This window comes from Pelobates fuscus, chromosome 10, assembly GCF_036172605.1.
Source record: "Pelobates fuscus isolate aPelFus1 chromosome 10, aPelFus1.pri, whole genome shotgun sequence".
NCBI classification, from domain to species: Eukaryota; Metazoa; Chordata; class Amphibia; order Anura; family Pelobatidae; genus Pelobates; species Pelobates fuscus.
The window spans coordinates 107,632,626-107,660,362 of NC_086326.1; the positions used below are offsets into that span (position 1 = coordinate 107,632,626).

The 27,737-nt window shown below is 39.7% G+C and overlaps 1 protein-coding gene across 1 annotated transcript; it reads left to right on the forward strand.

Moving 5' to 3' along the window:
* Positions 1-181: 181 nt before the first annotated feature.
* TMX2 (thioredoxin related transmembrane protein 2) lies at positions 182-27,737 on the forward strand. Its single transcript, XM_063434823.1, has 8 exons — positions 182-443; positions 2,321-2,381; positions 2,524-2,637; positions 5,815-5,891; positions 6,009-6,115; positions 6,826-6,891; positions 25,161-25,290; positions 25,538-27,737. The coding sequence occupies exons 1-8, from the start codon at positions 255-257 to the stop codon at positions 25,679-25,681; spliced, it is 888 nt and encodes a 295-aa protein (XP_063290893.1). The 5' UTR covers positions 182-254; the 3' UTR covers positions 25,682-27,737.

Below are 27,737 nucleotides of genomic sequence, written 5' to 3' on the forward strand. Positions count from 1 at the left end.
CGCTGCGAGTAGTCGGTATCTAGAACATCTATGTTATAAACAACGAAAAGCATGTATCCTTGTCGCTGATTGGTTGTTCTAGTTCTATACGAGTAGTTTGGGATTGGTTGTAGTTTTTACCCCCTCAGTATCGTAGTTTGTGATTGGCTGGAGGAATACTAGGGTTGCGTTCTGCGATTGGCTGTTGCCTCTGTGCCTTTGCCATTGGTTTGCTGCGGTGGTGGTGTTTGGGTGCACGGTGTGTGTGTGGAGACATGGCAGTGCTCACTCCGATCCTCGCTATTTTGTATTCGGCTCCCGGACTATGGCGCTGGGTGTCACAGCCCTATTACCTACTCTCCGCCCTGCTGTCCGCCTCATTCATCCTAATTCGGAAGGTCCCCCCGGTCTGCGAACACCTGCCGACACAGCGAGAGGATGGGAACCCCTGTGACTTTGACTGGGTGAGGGCATGCCTGCCTTTAGAGGACAGTCTGTGACTAAACCTCCAGCAAGCCATTGGGCTCACAGGCCCTGATTGTATTAACCCCTTAAGGACACGCGACATGTCATGATTCCCTTTTATTGCAGAAGTTTGGTCCTTAAGGGGTTAAAGGGAAACGATTGACCCTCGTTTATTAGAGAATTAAAAAAAATCCTAAATAAAATGAAGATAAACCTGTTAAGTTGGTTATTTAGTGGGTCTGCTAGCTGCTACTGGCCATTGCCACCATAGGTAGGAAGATACTTATCCCACATTCCGATCCCATAATCAACTGTGATCCACCAGGAGTATATGGGATAAATATTAATTCCCCCGGAGTAGTTACCACCCATCATAACTCCTATACTCTCTACAAACCTATAGTCATACTATTATCACCAGCATTTATAACTAAAGCATAGGATCTCTCTACAAACCTATAGCCATACTATTATTATCATCAGCATTTATAAAGAAGGCATAGGATCTCTCTATAAACTTATAGCCATACTAATGTCATAAGCATTTATATAGAATGCATAGTAGCTTTTTATAAACCTGATAGCCATGCTATTATCATCAGCATTTATATAGAATGCGTAGAATCTCTCTACAAAACTGCCATACTATTATCACCAGTGTTTATATAGAAAGCATAGACCTCTCTGTAAACCTATAGCCATACTACTATTATCACCAGTGTTTATATAGAAACCATAGACCTCTCTATAAACCTATAGCTATACTATTATTATCATCAGTGTTTATATAGAAAGCATAGACCTCTCTATAAACATATAGCCATCCTATTATTATCATCAGTGTTTATATAGAAAGCATAGGACCTCTCTATAAACTGATAGTCATACTATTATCATCAGCATTTATACAGAATGTGTAGAATCTCTCTATAAACTTATGGCCATACTATTTTTATTAGTATTTATATAGAATGCATGGGATCTTTTAGAAACTGATAGCCATACTTTTATCATCAGCATTTGCATAGAACCTCTCTATAATCTTATAGCCGTATTATTATTATTATCAGCATTTATATAGCACTAAGTTATTAAACAGCACTTTACAATATTATAAAGCAGGAACTTTGACAATAAGACAATTTAAAAATGTTACAGAAACGTTACGTTGATGAGGACCCTGGTTGAAAGAGATGACAATTTAGACTGCCCAGTTAAAGGACCACTATAGGCACCCAGACCACTTCAGCTTAATGAAGTGGTCTGGGTGCCAGGTCCATCTAGGATTAACCCTTTCTGCTGTAAACATAGCAGTTTCAGAGAAACTGCTATGTTTATGTATGGGTTAATCCAGCCTCTAGTGGCTGTCTCATTGACCGCCGCTAGAGGCACTTCCGCGCTTCTCACTGTGATTTTCACAGTGAGAAGACGCTAGCGTCCATAGGAAAGCATTGAGAATGTTTTACTATGGACTGGCTGCGCGCGAGGGAGCCCGGCGGTGGAGAAAAGGTATGTGTTTAAGCCCTTCCTCACCCTAGAGCCCGGCGAGAGGGGGACCCTAAGGGTGGGGGGAACCTAGAGACCCTATAGTGCCAGGAAAATGAGTGTTTTCCTGGCATTATAGTGGTCCTTTAACTGTATAGTGGGAGGGGCGAGCTCAATACGTACATGTGCACATGTGCGGCACAACAAACATCATGTGTGTGTAATTGTATTATTTACTTATTTATAAAAGATGTAAACATGGTTACACTTTTCCTCAGTGTACAGTTGATTTCATTCATTGAGAAGCAACATTGTTTGCTTCGTTCACACTAATGCAGTCATCTCTTTTACTTGCCACATTTCTACAATGTTTGACTTCTTTGTATTTCAGAGGGAGGTGGAGATCTTAATGTTCCTCAGTGCTATTGTCATGATGAAAAACAGACGCTGCAGTGAGTATCACTGTAGTCTTAGTGTAATGCATATTTAACCATTACGCTTGCATGTTGATTTTCTTAAACTAAATGAGTGCATTTGTTAAAAGAAATGTCAGTAGCTAATTTTTTTTTATATACTCTACTTTCATTCGCACAGTCACCATTGAACAGCACATAGGAAATATCTTCATGTTCAGTAAAGTTGCCAACACTATCCTCTTCTTCCGCCTGGACCTGCGTATGGGACTCTTGTATGTAACACTCTGTCTAGGTAAGAAACCATGAACATTCCCTGTGTAGTGGTTGGCAGTATGCCCAAGTTGACCTTTCTGTGATGCAGAATGCAAGATGTTTGGTTTTCCCCCTAGACAGAATTACTTGTTGATTCACTGTCAAAATGGTATAATACAAACATGCTAAATAATGTGTAATCCCCTTGGAAACAAACAGAATGTCTCTTAACATTTGGCACTTTGCACCGAAAATATCACAGGTTTTGTCTTGTTAAATTCCACCTCACACTCCCAATGTGTTATGTATTTATAGGTAATTAACTTAAAAAAAGTGGTCAGGAAAGTATTGTCATTATAAACAACACACTAATGCTTTATCTTATACGAGTGCAGCACTTTTACAGTGTCATTCATATAATGCTTCAAAGGGAACGCCTGTGCACTCCAAGTGGTTTTCGAGAGCAGACTTTATTAGATAGAGCAACATTTCAGCACTGCAATTGAGCCTTTATTAAGCTTGATAAAGCCTCAATTGCAGATCAGAAACATTGCTATATCTAATATAGTTTGCTAAAAATAAATGCTTTGAGTGCATAGGCAATTTCTTTGAAGTACTGTTTCGAGGTTGCACCCAGATTGGTCTATTTTAGAAGGATGTGCAATCCCCATCTTGTATTTGATTCATAAAATGCTTAAAATTTCAAGCTTGCAGTTTTAAAGGGACACTATAAGCACCAAACCAACTGTATAGTCTAGCTGCTCAGGAGTTAAATCACTTTGTTTATGCAGCCCTAGGCACACCTTCCCTGCACGTGTACAACACATTTCCTGCAAAGAGAGATCTAATGTCTCATATCTGACTTAGCTAGGTTTAATCACTTTACACACTAGAAAATTAGATGGAAGTTGCACAGGTGGGCTGAAATAGCTGAATAGGATATATTCTCTCCACCTCTATTATATTTTCACTTCTGCCATTTAGGCCTAAAGTATAGGGTAGACTGATCTACAGCTTTTGTCCCTTCTCCCTGTACAATAAGGCTCCATTAAAAAACCTTCAGGAGTTTTGACAATTTTTTTTTTTTCTTATTCCTCAACCCTCGGCCAGTTACTTGAGCGAGTGTTTGGTAGCTTTTATGTATCTCTCACCAAACACCAGAAAAGTGTAGGGAAGATCAATGTATATTTTATTATTAGAAACACAAGTGGAGCATAAAACATAACATCAGGTTTAGTTGAATTACACTACTGGTGTCTGAGTGTCTTAGCAGCACTAACTCAACTAAAGGGCAGGCTCTACTGAGAAAATTAAACTTTCCTACAAAATCTAAAATAGATTTTAGAACGTAAGATTTATACAGTATTAACCCCTTATATGTTCACCTGTTCTGTTAAGTGTCACAGAGGGCTGGACAAGAGTAACCCAATTTTAATTTAAAAAAACTAAAACTTTATGCAGTGTTGTTTGTTTATTTTATATATATATATATATATATATGTCCCAGCACTCAATGCTCCCGGTCTTTTAATGCTCCGGTGCTGTCTCCAACCAAATTGTATACGATACTAGTAGAGAGCACTCAGGAGTCTTTCAAGGTAAATTTCATCTGTTGCTTTATTGAGCAATTACAAATTCACACAACGTTTCAGTCTGTAAAATACTTTTACAGACCGAAACGTCGACTGGAACGTTGTGTGAATTTGTAATTGCTCAATAAAGCAACAGATGAAATTTACCTTGAAAGACTCCTGAGTGCTCTCTACTGGTATCGTGTGTGTGTGTGTGTGTGTGTATATATATTAAACAAAAATCTGCACACCAGACAAGCCATAAGACTTGTTTTTCCCACAGAAATCACAAATCTGCAGGGATGTTACTATCGCAAAGAGTTCAGGGTGGGCATTTGCAAATTAGTTCAACAAAGAATCCCATTTTTGCGTTATTCCATTTTAAACATGGATTCCTTTTGTGTTTGCTGTATACAACAGCTTGAAACACAACTTAGGAAAAGATGCAATGCCAATGAACCACTCATGGACAGCTCTTTCATTGTTAATGCAAATCATCAGCATGTGTGTGTGTGTGTGTGTGTATGTGTGTGTATATATATATATATATATATATATATCTACATCTGCGTGCGCACTTGCACCTTAAAAAAATCGGTTTCTCGCACATCTGTCAATCAGTTCTTAGTGTAGACCTCTATGCCGAGGATTGAGTGACAAGTTAGAACAGTAAATACCTCTATAGGTGGTTATCTTGCTCTCTGTAGCCTTGCTATTTCTCTGACAAGCATGTCTCACAATTGCTGGGGGAATGTAGAAACTGAATGAATGTCACTCTTTTCTGATGCCCTTGCAATGGAGCCAGAGTTTCAGCGATTGCTTTGTTATGGGAGTATCCCCACATTACAGAAGGGCAGGACTGGAGGGTGGATGTTAGTAGCATAACACCTTCAAGCATGTCGACACTTGAACACTATAGAGGAAATTAGTAAATTCATAACGACTCCTGAAGAAATTAAATATAATTTATCTTTATGCTTTAATTTTATATTTACTGCTTTAGGAGCTGTTGTACGTTAAAGTGAACTTGTCATGACTATTTACACTTTTTTAAACCTGTTTTGTACTTCCCTAGCCTTACATTTCTGATTCCCCAATGTCTGCATGAACATGTCTTCATACACCTGAACCCATGTTTAAAAGGATACTTTAAGCACCAAAACAACTTTAGCTTAATATAGCAGTTTTAGTGTATAATCATGCCCCTCCGGTCTCACTGCTGAGTTGCGCATGTGTATTGGATCCTCCATTTGTGTGATGTCACTGAAGGAGGAGACACAGACAATGCAGGGGGACTTTAAAGCTGGGTTTAAGATGAACGGGGAAAAAAAGGGGTGAAGGGCAGTGGGGTGGCACCTAAAAAAGTAGGGACAGACGCATTCTATAGAGTTTGAAATACAGTTTTATATTCCTAACACAATAGTGTTCCTTTAAGGTTAATATTTTACGTTGACATAGCCTTTAGGCCTCGTGATTGAGTTATATTCACATACGTAAAAGTTAATTTATGTTCTCTTTCCCAAAATAAACAAGTCTCATTTCAATGTAGCAAAAAATGAGAATTTCGTAACTTTTATCATGACAGAAATCAGACTGGGCATACAACCTACCGGTATATGCTCTTATGCTTTCTCTTTTCCTTTTAGTGTTTCTAATGACGTGCAAGCCTCCTCTCTATATGGGACCTGAACATATCAAATATTTTAGCGACAAAACCATAGAGGTAAATGTATTTTGCACACTATCTGTCCTTTGAGAATAATGTTGTTTATTTTGAGCAATACTTCATGAATTGGTGCTTGTTTTTAAAAATGTGCATTTTTTTTTTCTTCTTTCAAAGGAAGAGATGCAGTCTGATGGACGTGTATCATGGATTGTAGAATACTTTGCCAACTGGTCATCAGAATGTCAATCATTTGCCCCTATATATGCAGAGTTATCTCTGAAGTGAGTGTGAGTGCTATGGTCTTTTGTTAATGGGTAGCCAGTGAGATAGATATGTAGTTATTGCACTGAACTGCCATTCCTGTTCAAACTTTGAGCTCACAAGGTTTCCCAGAATAGTTTGCTCATCTTTTCGCAGTTGATAAAACAGCATCAATCATTAAGATTTAAAAAAAAAAAAAGTTGAAGCAAGTAACAAAAATCGATGGGCATGGCCACTGGTCCCACACAGCCCATCTGCTCCATCCATATTGCTAGAATGTGGGATAGAGCACAGATAAGAGATATAATAGGCAAGAATGTGTCCCAGTATCTTTAAATGTGTCAACAGATAATGCTTTGAAAAAAAACCTTAATAAAGGAGGTCAAATAATAAAAGGAAATTACTTCCCTTTTAAAGATCCTAAAACTGTAGCTTACTCATCACATGGACGACTTTCATCTTTGAAAGAAATATATATATATATATATATATATATAGTTATATACACGTACATTTATTTTTTACAATTTTCCTATTATACAATTGGTAGTTTGAGTGGTGGGGAGGCGGGCAGACCAATTGCCCACTCCCTCTGACATTGAGTCCATCAATTGCAAGGAGGACATTTTTGTTCATTTTTCACATTTTCAGAACAAATCTGGGGGGGGGGTGTTACCTTTATGTTTTCACTTCTGTTGTCACTCATCATTTTTTATTTATTTTGTTTCAGATATAACTGTGCTGGATTGAAATTTGGAAAAGTTGATATAGGAAGGTATCCTGACCTTAGTACCAGGTGAGGAGTTTACACAACTATGATTTAACATTATAACAACATTTTAAAAAAAATTATATACCTGCATGATACGATATGTGGTATAAGGTGTGGCAGCATACTACGTAGCAGGGTTCCATCACCATTGGGAAAATCCGTACAGAATTGACTATTGTTTAATGAAGCCTGCAAGTCTGGGACTGTTCTCATATGCAAGAGTTTAAAATAGATTTCACACACTGCATCATTATTGACTGTGCATATCTATATGGAATTCCTATCACTGATGTATTTTATATCGCCTGTCATAAATAAAATAAATTGGGGGGGGGGGGGGGGAGGTGGAACAAGTGCATGGTACAAGAAAGTGGGTATTTACTTAATACAAATAGAAACCCACAATGCATTCCATTTGTACAAAAAGGCAAATGCTGAAGTGGGCTGTACATTTTTAACATAAGACCCATGGCTAATTTCAGGGCTGCTGACTGAGCGAGCGTCACCACCAGGCTCCATGTGTTGCTCATGAAAGTGCAAGACTTGGGGCAGCTCACATTTGTTTTCATATTCCTCCAACCCCCAACAACAAGAAAAAAAAAATGCAGGGTGTGTAACCAGAATGTCATTAGAACTGAAACCAGTTTTTACTGTCCTGACTGCCCCTTTTAGTCTTGCCTTTGCATTGGAAATTGTTTCAACTTCCATCATACACAGGACTAAAAGTAGGAGATTAGAATTTAGGGAATAATTTTAGCAATTGTGTGAGTAATCCATTTAATCTGTTGATATATCTGGTTAAAAGGTAAAAAATGCTGAGGAATGTCGTGGCTGAAAAGGTTTAAGATTCTGACAGCTTACTCAATGGTGACAAAGTGCCTCAGAGTTCGATGCAGCTAAATGTATCAAAGATGATTTGCCTGATTCCTAGGGCAAATAGAAACATTGACGCGGACAAATTCTTGCACAAAATCTAAATTCTTTCATAGCAAAAAAATAAATACATTTTATCCCACCAGTGTACCTGAACTAAAAAAAAAAAAAAAAAACCTGGGCAGTCACAATGCTAATGGTGATTCTAAAGAAGCCAAATTGATCAATATATCACCAGACTGTAATTCCGAGTGTAAAAAAAGTCTGCGTAAAACAAGAAAAAATATTGCCACTACAATTTGCTGTAAGTGCTGAATAATGATTTAAATGGTTACTCCAACCATTTTTATTTTTTTTTATTTTTCTATTTTAATTTTAAAATGTCTAAAACCACTTTTGTCTTATTTCCTCCCATTTTTTTCCCTCCTTCTCGTAAAAAACCTGTAAAAGAAGCTTAAAATTTACCTTGCATTTAACGCCTGACCAAGTTCTCCCAGATCCTTTACACGCCTTCTGCCGCGTCACTCCACATCAACTGTTTTCGGTTCGGTGTCCTATCAAATGCTTTTCTATCAGAAGCAGTACATGCTACACCTCGCATGTGCACAGTGTTGAGCGTTCATGTGCGGTGAGATGAGTTTAGAGATGGATCATCTTACTATTAAGGAAGGAGGAAGGGTGAGGCGGACAAGGGTAGAGAGGCTAAAATGGTGTAGAGACATATAATCTATCGAGGAAAGCTATCTTTAGGGAGAGAGGGGAAAATTTACCTATTGGACCATTTTAATTGCTCTGTGAGCACATGACTCCTAGAGGGTATCAGTGCACAGTGCGTGCTGACAACGGACTTTATTTTGCACAGAACTCATATTTGTCAATCTCGAACAGAGTTCAGGGCAGACAAAGTCTCATGTGCCTGGGTGTAACTACACCCAAGCACAAAATCAGATTTCTGTGTATAGGCAGCATATAAACAGAAACACTGCACATTTGGATTGTTTGTTCAAAGACCACTTCTAAAAGCAGAAATGGTCATGGAGGTTGGAGTAAAAGTTACATATCCTGGGATATCTACTTTTGCAATTATTGTACCCTTGTACATAATTTTAATTGATGAGCTGTTTTCAGTATAATTATGAGCTGCTAATATTAGACATAGGCCCAGCATCAAAATTCAAACTTTTTAAAATATGAAATAAGTGTCTCAAATTTGCCTCTTCATCATTCACACTTTCCCAGCTGGCAAAGGTATACCTAGAGTTATAGGGGTATAAATCATAGCTGAGTTACAAATTGTTATAGTGAAATATGACACATAAGGATTACAAAATATAAAGCAAAATTAAAAAGGCTTATTACCACTATTACTATTGGTACAAACTAGTGAGGAAATTAGTTAAAGGAAAAAGGTTCAAAATATGCAGTTTGAGATGTGGTATCTACTTTAAAGGGACACGCCACTGTCCAAATGCAAAACAATACATAAATATAAGAATCAACGTTTTCAAAAAGAATACAAATAGGTGTGCTAGTTGGCGCTTAATGTGGATATTACATTTTTGTAAATAACAGCAGCTATAATACTCCTGTAATCCGTTAGATCACACACAAAAAATCGCCAATACAAAGAAATCGAACTCCGTGTTTTAGGTGATGTTCCCTAGCAAAACACACAAAGTGCGAGTGCAGCGCTAATGGTTTCTTTAGATAGCACTTACCCCATAATGATTGTACCAGTGCAGCATATATGTATATGCATAAATATGAATGAATGAATAAGAAAAAGAAAAAAATTCTGTGACAGGTATAAATTGGTATCAAAGTGAGTGAATAAAAAAAACAAACAAAAAAAACTCAAATTTTAAGAGCATTTTAAAGAGAGAAAGGCTCCAAATGTGTACATTTCTGTGCCCTTAAAGGACCACTCTAGGCACCCAGACCACTTCAGCTTAATGAAGTGGTCTGGGTGCCAGGTCCAGCTAGGGTTAACTAATTGTTTTATAAACATAGCAGTTTCAGAGAAACTGCTATGTTTATCAATTAGTTAAGCCTTCCCCCTAATCCTCTAGTGGCTGTCTCACTGACAGCCGCTAGAGGCGCTTAAGTGAATCACAGTGAGAGCACGCAAGCGTCCATAGGAAAGCATTATGAATGCTTTCCTATGTGACCGGCTGAATGCGCTCAGCTCGTGCCGCGCGTGCGCATTCAGCCGACGGGGAGGAACGGAGAGGAGGAGGAGGAGAGCTCTCCGCCCAGCGCTGGAAAAAGGTACGTTTTTACCCCTTTCCAGAGCCGGGCGGGAGGGGGTCCCTGAGGGTGGGTGCACCCTCAGGGCACTCTAGTGCCAGGAAAACGAGTATGCTTTCCTGGCACTAGAGTGGTCCTTTAAGGTGGCAGTAATACCATCTTTAATGATGATTATGATAACATACTTCCAGAAGTTGGTGTCATATGAAATACAAAAAAGAAGAGCAAAATAATGCTGGTATAAAAAAAAATATTGTTTGCTATAAAAACCTTAAAATTGATATCTACCAAACATTTCTGCACACCTCAAGAGCCTGTAAATGGCTGGCTCCAAGTTTGTAGGGGGAAAAATGTCTACAACAAAGTTTGGCATAAACTGGTGAAAATAATGGCAGCAGTAGATACTTTGAAGTGTCTTTCAAAACTGGTAGGCCATTGTGGGGTAATTTGATCAGTCAAACTGCAATAGTGCCACAATACGAAATATAGACCCATCAAACCCATTGTCACATCATGCCGTGTTCTCTGGAGATGTCTGGCTTTGGCTTCTGGTATCCAGTACTATTTTTACAATCCTTGCTTAGTTTTTCTGGTTTTCTAGTCTGTCTGGTTTTCTTTATTGCTGGGATTTCTGGGTTCATTCCTGTAATCCATCCCAGGGATTCCCAGTCTCCAGGTTTCCTTTAAATGTTTGTTTTATGTTGCCACACCCGTTTGTTTTCCATTTTCCTTTTGTTTCTGTCTGGACCTGCAGCAATGTTTCAAGTCTCTGCCCTTTCTTGCAGGTAAGTATTATTGTGGTTTAGTATGGTTCTTTTAGCGAACATTAGGCAGTGTAGGACCTGCCGAATATTGGCGTTGTGGCAGGCTTATGCAATGTATGATCATATAATGTAACTAAATCGCCATACTTTTCATGTATAGTGCTTAGTTATGTCTCCTCTTGTTTTGTCTATTATATCTTGTCTTGTTTTATTTTGTAATCCCAGTCCATGTACAATCCTGTCCTGCCCTGTTTAGTTAATGTCCCCTTATGTATTGTGTTCATGCTCTGGGTTTAGCTTCCTATCCATCTCTGGTTCTGGGTTCTACTTGTTTTGTCTTGTTTTCTTGTTTGGTGTCTATTCTAGTCTTGCCTTGTTTCTGTACTGGATACATGTCTGCTGCAGAGCCCCCCTATCCAGTTCCTGGGAGGTCTGCATATCTAGCTCCTAGTTCCTGGGATCCGCATAAGCTGCATCAGGGTTATGGTTTGTGGCTGCACAAACGCTGGTGCTCAACACCAGGGGGCGTGCGGTTACCCTGCACCAGGCCCTGATAAATCCACTTCCACGCTGAAGACTCCAACTTCTCATCAGGCACTCAGGGGTCCGGTTTCCGTACTGCCACCCGTGACCGATGGCCGTAGGCACTTGGAGTTCGTGAAGTGGACTTTGCAGCTTTCCTGTCCTGCTTTTGTTCCTGTCTGGTCAGCATGCAAGAGATCCTTATCTGGACCAGTCTGTTGGAGATGGCTTCCTTATTTTTTGTCATGGAGGAAGTCGATCTGCTAAGCGGTACGGTGGTCGCTTTAGGTGTTCTCTTGTGATGCTTGGTTCCTTGTTCTAGTTCCTGTTGGTTATTCGGCATGCAAGAGATCCTGTATCTGGACCAGTCTGTTGGAGATGGCTTCCTTATTTTTTGTCATGGAGGAAGTCGATCTGCTAAGCGGTACGATGGTCGCTTTAGGTGTTCTCTTGTGATGCTTGGTTCCTTGTTCTAGTTCCTGTTGGTTATTCGGCATGCAAGAGATCCTGTATCTGGACCAGTCTGCTGGAGATGGCTTCCTTATTTTTGTCGTGGAGGAGGTCGATCTGCAAAGCTGTACGGTGGTCGCTTCAGGTGTTCTCTTGAGATGCTTGGTTCCTGGTTTCTTGTTCTAGTTCCTGTTGGTTTTTCAGCATGCAAGAGTTCCTGTATCTGGACCAGTCTGCTGGAGATGGCTTCCTTATTTTTGTCGTGGAGGAGGTTGATCTGCTAAGCTGTACGGTGGTCGCTTCAGGTGTTCTCTTGTGATGCTTGGTTACTGTTTTGTGGCAGTGCTCCTATTCTGGAGTGGATCTCGGTCCTGGCTGGTGGTTCCTTTGCAGGAGACCTTCCCAAAGGAAGTAAAGTAGTTTGGAATGGCATTGTGAGCCGCAAACTACTTTCCTGCTGTGTCAGGGAATCCTTGCCTCCGGCAAGTCTTGAGGACTTAGTTGCTGGATCCTCGCTTCTTTCCTGGTCTCTGCCTGAGAGCTGCTTGTCACTCCTTAAGAGGGGAGTTATGTCACATCATGCCATGTTCTGTGGAGATGTCTGGCTTTGGCTTCTGGTATCCAGTACTCTTTTTACAATCCTTTCTCTTGTTTTTTCTGGTTTTCTAGTCTGTCTGGTTTTCTTTATTGCTGGGATTTCTGGGTTCATTCCTGTAATCCATCCCTGGGATTCCCAGTCTCCAGGTTTCCTGTTCCTGGTTTCCTGAGAGTGCTTTATCATTGTGAATCTGATTTCCTGGTATCCTGATCTTGGCTTTTCCCTGCTTATTCGGAGTTCTGGTTTCCCTGACTTGGCTTGTGTAAACGGTATTGTGTATTTTCTGGCTTCCTTGACCTCGGCTTTCCCTTTGACCGTTCTCTGTCTCTAGCGTATTAATCCGGCCATTCTAAGGTCCGGTTTACGCTCTGTCCTTTTATTTTCCTTTTCTTGCCTATGTATATGTTTACATAGTTTCTGCCTGCTGGACCACATTAATAGTCGTGACACCCATCTCTTAAAATTATAACTCTAAAAGCTGAAGTGGGCTATTTCTGTAGTTTCGCAGGATAGGGGCAAAGGCATATACGTTGTGGGTATCGTTGTACTCATAAGATGTAGATGTACACAATTTATACAGGAGTAGCATATATCAGATTTATGAAATGCACTTCAATCCGCTAATGATTGAGGCACTTCTCCAATGTCTGAATCAAAACATCGAATCAAAAAATAAAAATGCGTGCAATATGTTTGTTCCACTGTAATTTAATGGTTACTCTTTACGTTTCTCATACATATTATATTTTGTTTTTAAAGGACATATATTGCTTTCTTTTACCCTATATCAGGGGTAGGCAACCTTTGGCACTCCAGATGTTGCAGACTGCATCTCCCGGGGTGCTTTACCAGCATTATGACTGTATGAGCATTTGAGATTAGTCCACAACATCTGGAGTGCCCAAGGTTGCTTATCCCTATCCTATATGTATATCTAATGCAAAAGTAAGTATTAACTAGTAAAGCTACAATGTCTGGGGAAATTGTGTGAAGTGTTCTCGCCTCCACCAGTAGTCTACAACTGGAGTGGGCGGAGTAACTGTTATTATTTATTTATATAGCACATTTAATTGCAACGTTGTTGCCCAAAGTGCTTCACAGTTACATTAAAACATACAGTTATAAAAACATTAGCAGGTGCAAAAGGCCCTGTCTATGACATCACTTGCTGCTGCAGCCTGGCACAGTTCAGAATATTTTTGCGGTTGCCATCTTCAAACGGTCGTATTGTAAAAACTATAAATCCTACAGTGAAGAGCTTTATATTGTGAGAATCACAAGACCCAGACCTACATTTTGATGTATAGTATGTCTCTGAGATATTAACAATGAAGGCACAGTCGCAGTTTAGAAATTGCCCTTCAAATGTGAGCTTTGCAGAGTGGAGTTTCAATGAATGTAAATGGACGGCGTGAGTTGCAAACAAATAGTCATATTGTGAAAACGATCAGGACTATGGCTTAGCTGTAAACATTTTTAGTGGCAGCAGGGATAGCTGAACGTTTTGATATAAGATTTGTGTAGGTGGGCCTGAAAATGAGGGAGTGGTGGCAGTTTAGAAATCATGTCCTGATTTTTCAGCTTTTGCCAGCTCCCACTCTAGCTTTGCCATTCATTCCTATGGGACAAATTTCGCCACAAGAACGACGATATTCCGAGAACCATTCGGCGAAACATTCCACAAAGTAATAGCAATCCGATCGGGATCAATCTGCACGTTTTGGTAAATTTTTGTCTATGTAGTGTAAAAACTGTGGGAGTAGTTAGGGTGGCAAATTTGGCTATAATAATAATAATATATATGTGAGATAACAGTAAGTGGTCTTGCTATGCAAGAACACTTAATAACTAGAAAAGCTACAATTTCTGGGGAAATTGTGAAGTGTTCTTGCCTCCACCAGTAGTCTACAACTGGAGTGGGCGGAGTAACTGTTATTATTTATTTATATAGCACATTTAATTGCAATGTTGTTGCGCAAAGTGCTTCACAGTTACATTAACCCCTTAACACCGCAGCCAAATGTACAAGTTGTGAACGAAACAAAACGTAAACAAAACCTGTCATTTGCGCTATATGTCTGTCCAACCGTAATTCACCTCTTTCATATTAAATGCACCCCCCCTTATTATATATCATTTTATTCAGGGGAAACAGGGCTTTCATTTAATGTCAAATATTTAGCTATGAAACATAATTTAATATGAAAAAAATGGGAGAAAATAAGATTTTTTTTTGATTTTTTTCGTTCTACATGACATTTTAACTGTCACAATACTGTTTGCTTTTACTGCAATAAAATACACATATTTGTATTCAGCAAAGTCTCACGTGTAAAACAGTACCCCCTATGTACAGGTTTTATGGTGTTTTGGGAAGTTACAGGGTCAAATATAGCGTGTTACATTTGAAATTGAAATTCGCCAGATTGGTTACGTTGCCTTTGAGACTGTATAGTAGCCCAGGAAATAAATTTACACCCATAATGGCAGGCCATTTGCAATAGTAGATGACCCAAGGTATTGCAAATAAGCGATGTCCAGTCTTTTTTAGTAGCCATTTGGTCACAAACACTGGCCAAAGTTAGCGTTCGTATTTGTTTGTGTGTGAAAAATGCAAAAAACGCCAATTTTGGCCAGTGTTTGTGACTAAGTGGCTACTAAAAAAGACTGGACATACCCCATTTGCAATACCTTTGGTTGTCTACTATTGCAAATGGTATGCCATCATAGGGGTAATTTTCATTCTTGGGCTACCATAGGGTCATAAAGGCAACGTAAGCAATCTGGCGAATTTTAATGTGAAAAAAAGTAAACACAAGCCTTATATTTGACGCTGTAATTTTTGAAAACACCATAAAACCTGTACATGAGGAGTACTGTTGTACTCAGGAGACTTCGCTGAACACATATTTGTGTTTCAAAACAGTAAAAAGTATTGCAGCAATAATATCGTCCCTGTAAGTGCTGTTTGTGCGTGAAAAATGCAAAAAACGTCACTTTTACTGGCGATATCATGGTTGTAATACATTTTACTGCTTTGAAACACTAATATTTGTGTTCAGCGAAGTCTCCCGAGTAAAACAGTACCCCCCATGTACAGGTTTTATGGTGTCTTGGAAAGTTATAGGGTTAAATATAGTGCTAGCAAATTAAATTCCCTATACTTTCGGCATGGGTGGTCAGGCAGGTCCCGCTAATTGTAATTAATTAGGATAACTAATTATGTAAAATTATTACATAAATATATGTGTAGAATTAATATATGTATATATATATATATACATATGTGTATATATACGTATATATATATATTTTTTTTAATATTTTTATTTATATATAGGTATACATATAGTGATATATATACGTATATATTTATGTATATAGATATATATATTATTTCGTTCTACGTGTATTTTGATATAAATATATATATATATTAATATCACAATACAGTTAGAACGAAATAAAACACATCTATATATTTTTTAATATTTTATTTTTAATTATTTTTTTATTTTATTTTTTTACGTATTTACATATTTTTTTTTATATTATTTATAAATATATATATATATATATATAACAATAATTATATATATATTTAATCAGTATCAGTCTACGTGTAATTTGATATTAATATATATATAAATATATATATTAATATTAAAATACACCTAGACGGTGTATGTGTGTGTATGTATATGTGTATATATATACTTAGATCATATATATATAATATATATATATATATATATGATCTAAGTATAACATTTTTTTTTTTACACTTTTAACATTATTTTTATTTGATTTTCAGCCAGCAGGGGGACCAACTGTCATTACAGTTAGTCCCCCTGCTGGCAATACAGAAGCCAGCTATACCGGCCATGTGATTGTGAGGTCCTCGCAAGGACCTCACTCTCACATGACCGGGAGGGACCGGAGGAGGAAGTTGTGCCGCGGGGGGGCTCCCTGGGAGTCCCCCCAACCGCGATCGCCGGCGTGGGACCGCCGGCGACCGGGTAAGTTACTAAAAACCGGAGGGCGTACTATTACGCCCTGCGGCGTTTAGAGCCGCTTTTAAAAGGACGTAATAGTACGCCCTCCGGTCTTAAGGGGTTAAAACATACAGTTATAAAAAATTAGCAGGTGTAAAAGGCTTTGTCTATGACATCACTTGCTGCTGCAGCCTTGCACAGGTCAGAGTATTTTGGCGGTTGCCATCTTCAAACGGTCGTATTTTAAAAACTATAAATCCTACAGTGAAGAGCTTTATATTGTGAGAATCACAAGACCCAGACCTACATTTTGATGTATAGTATGTCTCTGAGATATTAACAATGAAGGCACAGGGGGGGCGGAGCCTGGCAGCCAAGCAGCCCAGACGTGTTTAGCACGAGCTCCCACGTCTAGGGACGTAAAACGGGGTGTTTCACCCAGAAATAGACACTATCAGACCGCAGCTTCTACTAATTGAACCCGGGAGAGGCTGCTGCACCAGACGGTACCGCTCCCGAATCTCTACGATAAGTGGATCGACCAAACAAAGTCTGCGGCCTACAAAGAGCTGAGTCCAGGAGAGGCGGACGCTCTCTGGGACCTCAAGCAGAAGGTGGGCACCCTGTGAACCCTTCTCACCTCCCCCCCCCCGGGACCGGTGGGGGTCATCCCGGTCCGCATCGAGCACAGGCACTTACCTTGTGGAAAGCGGATAACGGAGACAGCGAGAAACTGATACAAGGCAATCCTCCTCAAAATGGCGAGAATACCCTCTGCAAGCGACACGAGGCAGGCCACGCTAGACGGGTGCGCCGCAATTGATCGCATGCTGCTACACCTCGATGAGATCTTCGCCCGATTCTGGGTGCAATTAGACACACGTGCAGCAGAGGTGGCTGAGGGATGGAGAAGCGGACGAAGGCGAGCGGGAGAAGGGGTGCATGAAGCCACGTGGGGCACAACAGCCCACCCAGCATCCAAACCACACGCACGCAGCTCACCTGGGCAGAAAGCCAACAGAGAACTCAGCCCAAAGCCACAAAAGCCACAACAAAAGGCCCCACAACAGCTGACAAAACGCTTCGCTCCCGGGCGGATTACAACTTTGCAGCAGCAGCCTATGGCAATGAAGAAGGCCCCAACATGGCGGCACGTAAAGCGACATACATCACACCAGCTGCGGGCGCCAAGCGAGTGGTCACTGTCGACGAGTAAGCCAGCTACCACAAATGAGGTAACAGAGGTGACATCGACCCCGGTGAATGGCCTTGCCCTACAACCCCCTCTGAAGCATGGAAGCGCAAGTCACTCTCCCTGGCTATTGGGACATTACCTGTCGGGTATAGGCTGAACTGACTCTGCAGCCTGTCAGCCACATGGACTAGGGCTATATATGCTCTTCAGTTCCTTTTCACCAGTGGTACTCTCTCTTATGTTTGTTTTCTTCCCTTATGTTTTTCTTTAAAATCCATATTGTCTAAACTCATATTCTGTTTTATCGACTACGCCTGACATGATATACTTGGGAGCTGTTTTACCAAGTATTAATAACGCTTTAGCACTGCTTATTTAATATCGATGTAATAACGCTAACACACTGCAACTCCAGACTACAGTAGCTTCTAAGAGTAAGTGTAGCCTGCTTAGACCAAGCCTGAAGGATGACAAGCTTAGATCAATCTATATTCATGTTTTTGCTTATTTAAGCGTTATAACCTGCAACTCACCCTCCAAACCTTGAAATTGTGCATGCTCCCACAAATGTCAAGCTACTATAAAAGTGTGCTTATATACATGTCCAAATACACAGATGTGCATAATAGCTTACGTCTTGCCCCTTGTTTAGACAAGAGGGACTATGCTCTTAACTCCTGTAATGTCTAATCCTTGCTCTATGAGCTGATTACACACACATGCAAAGGAGAAAAAACAAAAATCTTTAGAATAAGCTTCAGTGGCAGCATCTTTCCAAGTTGTTGTAATTCAACGGGTCGTGCAGCGTAGTAAAAAGCAGTCCCCACATGAAGCCCTAGTTCTGCGTTATATGACACACTGTGCCAGTTCAAATACTCTGTTATGTAGAAATTCTATGCCTAGTACTTCATTACCACAACCACTTGTGCCTAACTTTCCAGACACAGCGATACCCTAACAAAAATAAAATGAAGCAGACACACCTGAGAATGTATATCAATGTTAATGACTATTGCATATGTATGTAAAATCACTGATATATTATTCTTCCTTTTCTTCGTTTCTGTAACAACCTCACAATGCTTCAACAATGAAGGCACAGTCGCAGTTTAGAAATTGCCCTTCAAATGTGAGCTTTGCAGAGTGGAGTTTCAATGAATGTCAATGGAAGGCGTGAGTTGCAAACAAATGGTCATATTGTGAAAACTATCAGGACTATGGCTTAGCCGTGGACATTTCTAGTGGCAGCAGGGATAGCTGAACGTTTTTATATATGATTTGTGTAGGTGGGCCTGAAAATGAGGGAGTGGTGGCAGTTTAGAAATCATGTCCTGATTTTTCAGCTTTTGCCAGCTCCCACTCTAGCTTTGCCATTCATTCCTATGGGACAAATTTCGCCACAAGAACGACGATATTCCGTGAACCATTCGGCGAAACGTTCCACAAAGTAATAGCAATCCGATCGGGAACAATCTGCACGTTTTGGTATATTTTTGTCTATGTAGTGTAAAAACTGTGGGAGGAGTTAGGGTGGCAAATTTGGCTATAATAAGAATAATAATAATATATATGTGAGATAACAGTAAGTGGTCTTGCTATGCAAGAACACTTAATATATATGTGAGATAACAGTAAGTGGTCTTGCTATGCAAGAACACTTAATAATAATAATAATATATATGTGAGATAACCGTAAGTGGTCTTGCTATGCAAGAACACTTAATAAAATGTCAAAACTCAAAGTAAATTAATGTATCCATCCTGATTATTAAATGCCTCATATGTCTAGGATCTAAATTCATTTTGGTGGTTAATTCTAAACTTTTACCAATCCTAACCTTATGCTTACACTAATACTAGCCATACACCTACCCTAACCTAAACACTACACAGTCCAGAACCCTAAAATGGCATTAACCCTTACTTTACACTAAGCTTAAATGGATTCTCTGGACCCCTAAAGCTCTTTAACTTGCTGAAATATGTGTTGTGTGAAGTGTCGTTCCCCCCCCCCCCCCCTTTTTTTTGTAATTCTTTAATTGTGAGTGAGCAATCAGGTGGAAAGACAATCATACATGACACAATAAGTAGCAGGCATCTGCAAAACACATATACCAATACAGAATATCGCACATCGGTACATAAGGGTTGCACGCAGGCAATCTGCTCCCTACATCCCCGTGCCGTTCTGTCTGTCCGCACCCTAATCCCTAGTTTGCAGTTTTTTTTGTTTTTATAACCATACTCATTATCTAGCTAGGCCTCAGGTTGTGGGTGGTCTGTAGTAACGCTTGGTGTTGCCTCCACATCGCTTTTTATCTGTAGTGTCCCCTTTTTAATTTTACAAAAAGTGCAGATTTCAATAGAGGCTGGCACTTTAAAAACTTGACATTGTTACACCCTTGGCTTTCAAGCAAACAGGTCCTGTTACTTCCTGGTCTGAGGCAAGCAATAGATCAGAACACCTGCCTTGGAAACACTTCTCATTGTGCTGCATTGAAAAGTCTGTGGTTGTCAGGCACAGAAGGTATGCTCCGGAGAAGAATGGGAAGGCTTGCAAAGACAGCAGACAAAAGAATTGTAGTTTTTTTTTTTTAATTTGTGCTTGGATATACCTGCAGTAAAAATGCATGTCTACTAAGCAGTATTTTTTTATATTTGGGCAGTGTCGTGTCCTTACTCAAATATACCAAGGATCAGTTGGACCGAATGCTCAAAAGTAACTGAACATTAAATGAGCAAATGTTGACCGAATGTGAACCGTATTTTAGTGGTAAAGTACCATTTAATCCGTCATAAGCTGGACTGGATTTAGCTTCAGAATATAAGAATAGGTAGGTAGGTGTGCATAAGTAAAATAATGTGACTTTTAACATTTTATTGTGTAAATGATAATTTATACATGTATACTCCCTGTCAAATTAAAGCCCCTTTTGTCCTTTAAGACTGGTATATTTAGAGTATAGCTATAGTATCATTCAATAATTACCGTATTTTTCGCTCCATAAGACGCACTTTTTTTCCCCTCAAAAGTGAGGGGAAATGTCTGTGCGTCTTATGGAGCGAATATGAAGCTTTACTTACCTGTCTTGCAGCGTTGGCCAGCAGCACAGGGCGCACCGCGGTAGTGGAACTTGAATTTCATGTTCCGGTTTCCGGCGGGACTGAAAGGAAGTGTGCACAAGCTGAGTGCGCACTTCCTTTCAGTCCCGCCAGAAACCGGAACATGAAATTGAAGTTCCACTACCGCGGTGCGCCCTGTGCTGCCGGACAACACTACAAGACAGGTAAGTAATTATGGGACAAGGGGAGGGGGACAGTATGGGAGAGAAGAATGCTAATGCATTTTCATTTGTAATAAAAACTTATTTAATATTTTATTAACTTTGAAAATGTGTAGTAAATGGTTGATGGGGTTATGGTATATTAAAGGAATAGTCTAAATCTAATGGTATATTAAGGAGATACCAAATATTTAATGCATTGTAAAGTAGTGAAAGGGCTAAAAATCAAAACAAATATCAGTAATTGTTAAAAAAAAAAAAACACAAAAAAAAACCAATGGATTACTGCTTTTTGGTGTGACCACTGACTAAAATTGAAATTATCTTACACCGTCAATACAATATGACATTTGCATAGTTGTAATATCAATATCTGGGCACATCTGGAGGCTTGTTATGAAGGCAGATTTATCTAGTGGGGGGGGGGGGATAAAGTCTATGGGGGGATAAAGTCTATGGGGAGGGGGGGGATAAAGTCTATGGGGAGGGGGGGGATAAAGTCTATGGGGAGGGAGGGGGGGGGGGGATAAAGTCTATGGGGAGGGAGGGGGGGGGGGGGATGAAGTCTATGGGGAGGGAGGGGGGGGATGAAGTCTATGGGGAGGGAGGGGGGGGATGAAGTCTATGGGGAGGGAGGGGGGGATGAAGTCTATGGGGAGGGAGGGGGGGATGAAGTCTATGGGGAGGGAGGGGGGGATGAAGTCTATGGGGAGGGAGGGGGGGATGAAGTCTATGGGGAGGGAGGGGGGGGGGTGAAGTCTATGGGGAGGGAGGGGGGGGGGGTGAAGTCTATGGGGAGGGGGGGGGTGAAGTCTATGGGGAGGGGGGGGGTGAAGTCTATGGGGAGGGGGGGGGTGAAGTCTATGGGGAGGGGGGGGGTGAAGTCTATGGGGAGGGAGGGGGGGGGGGTGAAGTCTATGGGGAGGGAGGGGGGTGAAGTCTATGGGGAGGGGGGGGGGTGAAGTCTATGGGGAGGGGGGGGGGTGAAGTCTATGGGGAGGGGGGGGGGTGAAGTCTATGGGGAGGGGGGGGGTGAAGTCTATGGGGAGGGGGGGGGGTGAAGTCTATGGGGAGGGGGGGGGTGAAGTCTATGGGGAGGGGGGGGGGTGAAGTCTATGGGGAGGGGGGGGGGGTGAAGTCTATGGGGAGGGGGGGGGTGAAGTCTATGGGGAGGGGGGGGGTGAAGTCTATGGGGAGGGGGGGGGTGAAGTCTATGGGGAGGGGGGGGGTGAAGTCTATGGGGAGGGGGGGGGTGAAGTCTATGGGGAGGGGGGGGGTGAAGTCTATGGGGAGGGGGGGGGTGAAGTCTATGGGGAGGGGGGGGGGTGAAGTCTATGGGGAGGGGGGGGGGTGAAGTCTATGGGGAGGGGGGGGGGTGAAGTCTATGGGGAGGGGGGGGGGGTGAAGTCTATGGGGAGGGGGGGGGGGTGAAGTCTATGGGGAGGGGGGGGGGGGTGAAGTCTATGGGGAGGGGGGGGGTGAAGTCTATGGGGAGGGGGGGGGGTGAAGTCTATGGGGAGGGGGGGGGGTGAAGTCTATGGGGAGGGGGGGGGGTGAAGTCTATGGGGAGGGGGGGGGTGAAGTCTATGGGGAGGGGGGGGGGTGAAGTCTATGGGGAGGGGGGGGGATGAAGTCTATGGGGAGGGGGGGGGATGAAGTCTATGGGGAGGGGGGGGGGATGAAGACTATGGGACAGGGGAGAAAAAAAATATTCTGTACAAACTGTCCCATAGTAAGAAACATTTTGGGACAGTTTGTTCAGAATATTTTTTTTCTGGGTTTCTTCCTCTAAAAACTAGGTGCGTCTTATGGTGAGGTGTGTCTTATGGAGCGAAAAATACGGTAATCTTATTGTTTAGGACTCTTTCTGAGCTTTTCAGGCTGATTTGGTGGCATCTTTTTTAGTGTTCATCTGGATCCATTCAGAAGCAGTTTAAACTGTTTTGTATGCTGTTAAATTTGATGAAGTATCTGTCAAATGTTACTTACCAATTGCCCATTTGTCCAGAATGGATTTCTCTTGAATTTTCCTTTACACATTTAGAGCTTATTTGATAACTGTAAGTGACTCAGAGCATCCTTTATCTGTAAAAACAAGAGGGTAACATCCTTAACCCCTTAAGACCGCAGCCAAATGTACAAGTTGTGATCCAAAAAAACGTAAACAAAACCTGGCATTTGCGCTATATGTCTGTCCAACCATAATTCACCTCTTTCATATTAAATGCACCCCCCATTATTATATATCATTTTATTCAGGGGAAACGGGGCTTTCGTTTAACATCAAATATTTAGGTATGGAACATAATTTAATATGAAAAAAATATTTTAAAAATGGGAGAAAATAAGAATTTTTTTAATTTTTTTAGTTCTACGTGACATTCTAACTGTGAATGTCATAATACTGTTTGCTTTTACTGCAATACAATACACATATTTGTATTCAGCGATGTCTCGCGTGTAAAACAGTACCCCCTGTGTACAGGTTTTATGGTGTTTTGGGAAGTTACAGGGTCAAATATAGCGTGTTACATATTTCAGTTTTTTTACATTGAAATTCGCCAGATTGGTTACGTTGCCTTTGAGACCATATGGTAGCCCAGAAATAAGAATTACCCCCATGATGGCATACCATTTGCAAAAGTAGACAACCCAAGGTATTGCAAATTGAGTATGTCCAGTCTTTTTTAGTAGCCACTTGGTCACAAACACTGGCCAAAGTTAGTGTTAATATTTGAAAATGCAAAAAACTAATTTGAACGCAAATTTTGGCCAGTGTTTGTGACTAAGTGGCTACTAAAAAAAACTGAACATACCCTATTTGCAATACCCTGGGTTGTCTACTATTGCAAATGGTATGCCATCATGGGGATAATTTTCATTCCTGGGCTACCATACGGTCTCAAAGGCAACCTGGCGAATTTTAATGTGAAAAAACTGAAACGCAAACCTTATATTTGACTCTGTAACTTTTGAAAACACCATAAAACCTGTACATGAGGGGTACTGTTATACTCAGGAGACTTCGCTGAACACAAATATTAGTGTTTCAAAACAGTAAAACGTATCACAACAATTATATCGTCAGTGTAAGTGCCATTTGTGTGTGAAAAATGCAAAAAATGTCACTGTCACTGACGATATCGTCGTTGTAATATATTTTACTGTTTTGAAACACTAATATTTGTGTTCAGCGAAGTCTTCCGAGTAAAACAGTACCCCCCATGTACAGGTTTCATGGTGTCTTGGAAAGTTACAGAGTTAAATATAGTGCTAGACAATGTAATTCCCTGAACTTTTGGCCTGGGTTGGCAGGCAGGTCCTGCAAATTGTAATTAATAAAATGACCTAATTATGTAAAATTATTACATAAATATATGCGTAGAATTATTATATATATATGTGTGTGTATATATATATATATGTGTATATATGTATATAATTTTTTTTAATTATTTTTATTTATATATAGGTATATACATAGTGATATATACGTATATACTTATGTATATAGATATATATATTATTTCGTTCTACATGTATTTTGATATCAATATATATATATTAATTTTAAAATACAGTTAGAACGAAATTACGCATGTTTATATATTTTTTATCTATTTTTTTTTTATTATTTTTTTATTTTTTTTTTATTATTTTTTTTAACGTATTTATATATTTATTTTTTATTATATATAAATATATATATAATGAAAATTATATATATATTTAATCAATATCATTGTACGTGTATTTTGATATTAATATATATATATAATTATGTATATATTAATATTAAAATACACGTAGACAGTGTATGCATATTTATGTGTATGTGTGTATATGTGTGTATATATATACTTAGATCATATATATAATAAATATATATATGATCTAAGTATATATAATTTATTTTTACACTGTTTTAACATTTTTTATTTTTTTTTCAGACAGCAGGGGGAGTACCTGTCATTACAGGCACTCCCCCTGCTGGCAATGCCTTGGACGGCTATGCCGTCCATGTGATCGCGGGGTCCTCGCAAGGACCTCGCGATCACATGGCCCTGAGCGGCTGAAGAGGACGCAGGGGGACTCCCTGGGCTCCCAGGTAAGTCCCCCATACCGCGATCGCCGGCGACCGGGTAAGTACATAAGATCGCAGGACGTACTATGCCGTCCTGCGGCTTTTAGAGCCACCAAAATAAGGACGGCATAGTACGTCCTGCGGTCTTAAGGGGTTAAAGCATGTACGTAAACATACTTGTTTATTTCACGGTTTTGTTTATATATTAATATGGTGATATTTTTTTTTTTTTTTCATCTGTAAATTAATTTAATATACTTTGGCAACTTTTTGTCTTGCAGGTATAATGTCAGTACATCTCCTTTGTCCAAGCAGTTACCAACCCTCATTTTATTTCAAGGTGGTAAAGAGATTTTGCGGAGGCCTCAAGTAGATAAAAAAGGCCGTGCTGTGTCTTGGAGCTTTACCCAGGTACTAAGGAAATAATTGTCCTCATTTTAAATTATAAATTGTCAAGCCACAAAAACATCTTTAAATAAAATAAAAAAATCTCCTTTCTGACTTCTGCTCTCATAATTTACCCATATTTCTTTTATAGTTGCTCTGAACTCTAGAACATGCAGTCTTCTTTCTTCACAATGTTCTGCTTTCATGCATTTTGTACCATTTTTATGTTCGTTCACAATATGATGCACTGCATCTCTGACTTCTCTCACAGGAAAACGTTATTCGAGAATTTAATCTGAATGAGCTTTACCAGAAGGCAAAGAAGATTAAGAAGCAACGAGATGATACCACTGCTGATACAGCTGCGGATACAGAGAATGAGACGGCTGTCACAGAGAGCAAAAAGGACCAGTAATAGCAGCTGTGAGGGTGTGCAGTCTACTCTCTGCAAATAGCCTGTTACTACCATCATTAAAAGATAATGGAGTCATCCTTGTAGCACAGATTGAAGTGCTAGTACGTTTGAAGCCTAGTCTGTATATCTATCTTGCCATGTAACATCTTTCAGTCATGTCCTGTTGATTATTTATTTTCACTTAAGGTATGGGTTAATCCTTCTCAGGTGGTCCGAAATAGTTAGGTTGCTTAAACTTTTAATTTTCCTAATATGTGTTTTTTTTTTTTTGTGTAATTATCTCCTATTGTAAAATCACCATTTTTTTTTTTATTATTATTGTGATTGATTTTACAATGGTGGCCTTCTTTGTGTCATGGCGCAAGACAAATTTTGGTTACAGAAACCTCGGTGTCTCCGTTCAGGAAGTCTAAGCTTCTTGGACAAAAAAATGATCTATATAGCACATTTCATGATATATGTAAATATTTTGCAAATTTTTGTTCCTTAGACTTAGAACTGAACTCCTATTGTAATACTCAACTTCGCTGAAAGTTTCACTTTTGTGGACTACTGGAAGTGTTTGAATCTCAGTCCTAATGTTAGTTTTAGGAGATACCTAGGTAAGTATAATGTGCATGTAGAACATTTCATGTTTGAGACTTGTCTTATTTTAGTTTTATGTGGATGCGAGTGCAATTTTTTTTTTTTTAGCACCTATTTTCGGATGAATATATGAACTTTTCACAGATATAGGTCTTCTATGGTAGCTTTCTGCTGTAGTTTGCGATTCAACTGGTTACAAAAATAGGGCTAGTAGAAATCTGAGGAAAGACTAGTTTATTCATGCATTTTGAGAAATGAACAGATATAAGCATTACAGTATTTATGATTGACAAACTAAAATATTAAGCTACATGTGTTATTAGAAGCTATGACATTTCCCCAATCATATGTTGTGGGAGCATCCAGTGGCACTAGTTAACTTTGCAGGTTAGGGTCTTCTGAGAACATTGTTCATGGGAACTCATTAGTAAACACCAAACTAAACGCTGTATTTACATATTTGGATAAATTCTATTCCCACATCACTTGAAACGTGCATACAAACTCTTAGCATATAACTAACAAGAATACAGCCAACACACTGACAATCTTTGTCCAGACTTTCAGGTTTTGGCACACAGACATACAGAGACTTCCTGCCCTAATGTAATGTTTGTTGTCAATGTCAAATGTAAAGTTTAAGACCTCATTGTCACGCATAAGATTGTCGCATGTCATTCATAAACATAATCACTGTAAAATACTGTTAATTGTTTATTATTTGTAATGCTTAGATTACATCTTTTAATTTTTCAGAACGCATGAATAAAGGCTTTCCCCCAGATTTCTACTAGCCATAACTCTGTAACAGTGTCTCAGGCTCAGCAGCATGCTATCATAGAGGATTTATACCTGTTAATAAATCCGGTTTCTATCTGGTGCCCCACCAGAGAAATTCAATCCAAAAGTAAGGGAAATGTTTAAAAAAAATTGCACATTACTGCTGCCATAAAAAAGTCTTCGATTGGAAATGTTCTGCATGCGCACGCTTACCTAGCTTCCCTCTAAAAAAATGTTTTAAAAACATTAGAACTTCTCTTCTCATTATGAATTGACCATAAAAGTGGAACTTTAGCATTATATTCTGTGTCTAAAATGTCTACATGTGTACACCTTATAATGTACTCTAGAGATCAGTTTCTAATACAAGGAAATAGGACCACCCTGAGCTGAGAAATGTAGGTTTCAGTAAATATCTGTATAACCAAAATTTGTTGTCTGCCATGCAAAAAGGATGGCCACCGTGATTAAACCAAGTAAGATTTATTTTGTATTTTTTTTTATGGTGGTTTTGCAATACCAATACATAGCGGTAATCACTCAAAAATAAATTATTACAAATGGTCAAGCAACCAACTCTGTAAGTATTGGACCACTTTGTGACTTCTTTTTTTTTCTTGCCAAGAAAGGTTATTGCTGATAATGTGCCTCATTTCAATTAATACCAATAAACTGAAACATGTAAATATTG